This window comes from Gigantopelta aegis, unplaced genomic scaffold, assembly GCF_016097555.1.
Source record: "Gigantopelta aegis isolate Gae_Host unplaced genomic scaffold, Gae_host_genome ctg1361_pilon_pilon:::debris, whole genome shotgun sequence".
NCBI classification, from domain to species: domain Eukaryota; kingdom Metazoa; phylum Mollusca; class Gastropoda; order Neomphalida; family Peltospiridae; genus Gigantopelta; species Gigantopelta aegis.
This window is the reverse complement of record NW_024532765.1, coordinates 1-5,039: the sequence shown is the minus strand read 5'-3', so window position 1 is coordinate 5,039 and position 5,039 is coordinate 1. Positions and strand designations below refer to the sequence as shown.

Genomic DNA, 5,039 nt, shown 5'->3' with positions numbered 1-5,039 from the left:
TCTGCTGTATATAATATTGATACTATTGATGTGATTCACTGTAACTTGATGGTGATTGGCTATATGTAATATTGATACTATTGATGTGATACACTGAAATAATGTTCTGATAAGGGGCCATTCACAATTATCAACATTATCATAAGTGTACAAAGAGTACACTTTTTCATGACCCCCCCCCTCCCCCCATAAGTGTACAAAATAAAATGTTGATTTTTTTTTGTCCATCTTTTATTGGCAGTTATATTAGAATGTCACTAGCCACTGGAGTGGTCCTATCATAATCTAGAAGCCACGTTCAAGTGATTTTCTTGGGTCTTCCTTTCTTTTGCTTGTGATTGTCCTGGTTTTGATGTTTTAGGAGCTGGTATCTTCTGGGATACTTCTCATTACAAATCGGGCACTTGTGGATCTTTTCATGAGCTTCGGTTGCCTTATCTGTCCTGTCTATCATGTTCAATGCCCGAACTCCGCCATGAATTATTTTGATGTGTCTATCTTCATCAGCCTTGCTGGTAAAAACATACCTGAAAGTACAATGCCATAATTATATTTATTTTATTGAACATATGAAGAATAGTGTTTCAGTTATATATGACATTCTTCTATTTATTATTTTCTTATTTTATGTTTGATGAATTAAAATCATTGTTACCCATGTTTCAATAAATAACTGCTGCGTCCATGACCTGACCAGTTACTTCTTAAGTTGTGGTTGTGACAGACAGCTACATGTACATGTAGGTGTAAAAGTGTACAAAATATATCCCACAGACAGGATAGTACATACCATGGCCGTACATGTAGTTACATCAGTTGTGGATCACTTGCTGGAACGAGATAATAATAACCAATAGTAAACAAGACATACCTGCACTTTGTGCAACTTTTAGCCGTGAAGTTCTTCATATTCAGGTGTTGGTCAGGGCTGCTGAAGACAATGGATTGTGCCAGCTGGTGCAGTGTCATATAGTGCCCTGGATGGTGAGGATCTGGAGTTATAGGTGGGAACAGCCATTTTTCACCATTGGGTAATTTCCACACTTTTGTAGCCTTGATATCATTGACCATACATTCACATGTAGAATCTCCACAGCTGCCCTTCTGGAAGCATATAAAGCCACTTCTTCTATCCATGTGTTTGGAAATGTATCTCCAATCTTCAATGATTTCTGTCAATGTTGGATCTTCCCGAATAGCCCGCAAATTTTAATTCAACATTTCTTTGACTTTCTCATACATGTGGCTCCCATTTTTGTTACACTGTGTCGCTGCCTTTGAAGTTATCCTGAATCCATCATGAACTTTCCCATCCCAGTACATATTTAATCGTTCAAGGGCATTTGTAAAGACTTCCTGCTCTTTTTCACATTTTTCCTCTGCTGGGATATTCTGTTTAGCTGGGGGTTCAACTTCACCAGGTAGTTGCACACCAGCCAGAAACTTTGAGAGTGGTGACCAAAGGTGCTCAATTGGGTTGAAGCGGGAGAGACCTGCTGGCATGCAATTACAGATTACCATATCATAATTGCCTTCCATCCACAATTTCCAATGAAGTATTGGGTTATGTTGGACTTTGGGGTCCAATCCAATGGGCCACCATCTGTCACTAACACCCAAGACAGGCTTTTTGAGATCTGGGTTTTGTTTCATTATGTCCTCCAGGTCACTTATGTGGTCTTCTATGGTGGTAGACATGTTTTTTACACACCGATTAAACACCCACAGGGGGCCAGTTGCAGGAACATCAACCACATCTCTGCCACACGTGTCCTTTGTGTATTGGCTGGTACATCCTTTGATTGGAGCAGCAGGTAGCCATCAGGCTCTATCAAGTATCCTGGAACTGGGAAATCATGATCAGCATAATGCGGTTTATCATCACTTGGGGAAAAACGTGCTAAGTTGATGGTATCTTGAAACAGCCTGTCCACCAATGTGTATCTTTGCTTTACTGTCACAAGAAAATGCCACACATTCATCCGGATAAATAGCACACATTTGCCTGACATTTGATACTGTTGCAAAGTATTCATGTGCACTTGGATTGTCTTTGCTCACATCACACAGCTTTGTCCCTACTCGAATGTCAAGAGCATCCTTGTGCCGCGCAGCTTCTCGTGAGTTGGCCTTAGCTGGCTTCATCAAATAATAAATTTTGGTGAGGGATATTGCATCCAAACCCACCACATTCTGTAGTGCATGATGTCTAATATCTTTTAAATGAACTCCACAGGAGGTTGCTGTCCCAGTGCGTCTTCGTATATGGGCACCAAAACCATGAAGACGAACAAAGTTCATTATCACTTCAAGAAGTTCTGGGAATCTCTCCTGTAGTGATATTGGACCTGGTTTCTGATAGAAGAAAATCCCATCATTTGACTTACAGGTATTTTGCAATACTGGAGTGCATGTTGCAATATCTGCCTGGAATGTGGAATCTAGGGTGAGAAGATCATGCACAATATCGGGCCGAAACACAAGCTCCATATAGTCCACTAGTACAAAGTGACCCGATTTTTCAATGCAAAGCAAAGGATATATATCTACAAGAACACATATCGCTTGTTTCAGATCGTCATCTGTCAGTTCAAACTGCTCAAGAAGTACACTTCCAGGTATTCCTTGCATTCCAGAACGATGACACATGTCTTTGATGTCAGGAAATGCACGTAGTTGCATGGCATTCAAAGGGACAAAATAGCTATTGTCACCCTCTGCTTCAATCTCTGCCAGTTTCTCCTTTGCTTTTTCCCAGCTCAATCCAAGCGAATTCCCTGCAATGAATTTATACTCTGAATTCCCAGTGAGCCTATTAAATTTACGAGCATTCTGAGCACGTACCCTACCTTTCAGACTGGTAATCGCATCCTCCAATGTAGATTTTGTGTCGAAGAGGATAGGTAACATTTCTAGCATCTTACTGAGTTTTTCCTGGCATGATTTCAATTGAATGGCTAGATTTCCAGAGGCAACTTTCATACACGACAGTTCTTGCAATTCACTTGCTAATTTCTGAAGATATGTGCCTCTGCTTTTTGCTGTATCTGCACAATTACAGAACCAGTTTTAACAAAGGTTTGTTGCTTCTGCCATGTTGCCACAAGAGGGAAGTAATCCTTTGATGAAGCTGATACAGACGATAACACTCAAAAATTCTGGATGAGATTTGACGTCCTCAGTTAGTAGCTTTGTTGCCGGAACGTTAAGTTTTTGACATAAGAATGTTACTGCATTCACCTGGCCATCTAAAATATGGGCTTGACGTGTGTCTTTCCATGCCACAGCAGAGGCAGGTGTTACCTCCTGCAGTTCCACACACACCTGAACAGGTTCTTGCTTTGGTTTGTCAGCAACATCTGTATCTTGTTTAACAGTTGTTTTCTATAAAGAAAAATAAACATTTGACAATCAAATTTAAGCAAAACATTTCAGGCCCTATAAATCTATTTTTTAGTAAATTTCCAAAAAGTTCCAAACTATACAGTCGGTACTAACCGTAATATTTCAGTAACAAAGTTGAAGCAAAACAATTAAATATTTGCAATGAAATGAAAAAGTATTTAGAATTTGATATTTTTTTTTTAAAGTAATGTATTATCTCTATATTAAAATGAAGGTATTAATTAGCATTTATGGAAATTACTGGAGAAAATTCGGCAAACGCCACAAAGAACAGAACCAACAATCGACTTGTTAACTGCGAAAGGCACTACATACATTGATATACATTTAGCGCCTGCATTCTGCTTTTTTTTGCATTTGTTTGTGATTAACAACAAAAAATTAATCAATCCACAAAAAAAGTGTCTGCCATGCAAAAAAATAAAAAATTCAAAAAACAGTGATATTGCCCCTTTAACACATAAATTCCATGTGATCTTTTTTCACTAGCATAATTTTTACTGTAAAATAAAAATGATTATGCCACTTTAAAATATTTAAACATTGTATAGAATGTCTTTTGAGAGAATATATAGCATTTGAGTTTTATTTAAATAAATTAATTCCCCATTTATGTTTGACTTTTGGAAATTTTTGTGTACCACGCTTTTTGATTGTACACGCAGTAATATCAGACCAGTTATTAAATAACGATAGCCATTAATATTAGGCCAATATTTACCTTTGGTTGAACTGCGAAGAATGACTTTATAGTTCTCTTCTTGTTTCGAACTTGCTCCATTTTAATGACGGCGTTTTTTAGTGTAATGTCGACTTCGCCTCGGCCATGTTCACGATCATGCCACGCTTTCTGTCCTTTTGTCACGGCATCGGCACGTTTCAGGTTGTCATTGAGGAACACAAAGGCATTGATAAACTGCATGTATTCATTGTTAGGAGTTTTATGAATAGCATCCCCTCCATTCACAAGAAACTTTGACAAAGCTTTCAGGTTTTCCCCGGGGCGATCGTAAACATTGTCCGCCATTCTTCTTCTTTTTTGTTATGTAGTTTACCGCCTTTTTTTCAAGAGACCCGCTGTGAGGCATAGTTATCTGTGAGGTATCGGTGTTTAAAATGGGTGCTGAATAGGTGCTGTTTATAATAACGACAATTAGGGGGAAAATAGATTTCTCGGAAAGTTATAAATCGACATTTATTTGTATTTCTAAAAAGTGTACAGCGGCTGTTAACCCCCTCCCTCCCAGCGTACGGTTTGTACGCTTATGTTAATGTTGACAATTGTGAATGACCCCTAACATGATGATGGTCTGCTGTATATAATATTGATACTATGGATATGATACACTCAAATAATGTTCTGATAACATGATGATGGTCTGCTATATATAATATTGATACTACGGATATGATTCACTGTTGATGTGTTGGCTATATGTAACATTTTGAAATTATATATTGATATGATACATGTTGGACTCCTATATGTATTTGTGATGCTTTTGATATATGATACTCTGATGACTTGATGGTTAGCTATATGTAACATTAATGATATTCATACAGTAGGTGCCACGCTGAAAATAAAAGCTGATGTTTTTCAATTTACTTTCTATACGGTTGGACTGTGAAAT

General features: G+C 38.0%; 1 protein-coding gene across 1 annotated transcript; it reads right to left on the bottom strand.

Annotated features, from left to right (window-relative positions):
* Positions 1 to 270: 270 nt before the first annotated feature.
* Positions 271 to 5,030, bottom strand: LOC121391063. The gene is made up of 3 exons (XM_041522822.1): positions 4,127 to 5,030; positions 3,241 to 3,384; positions 271 to 527 (listed from the first exon to the last, which is right to left on the bottom strand). Exons 1-3 carry the CDS (start codon positions 4,430 to 4,432, stop codon positions 504 to 506), a joined length of 474 nt encoding a protein of 157 aa, XP_041378756.1. The 5' UTR covers positions 4,433 to 5,030; the 3' UTR covers positions 271 to 503.
* Positions 5,031 to 5,039: the final 9 nt, after the last annotated feature.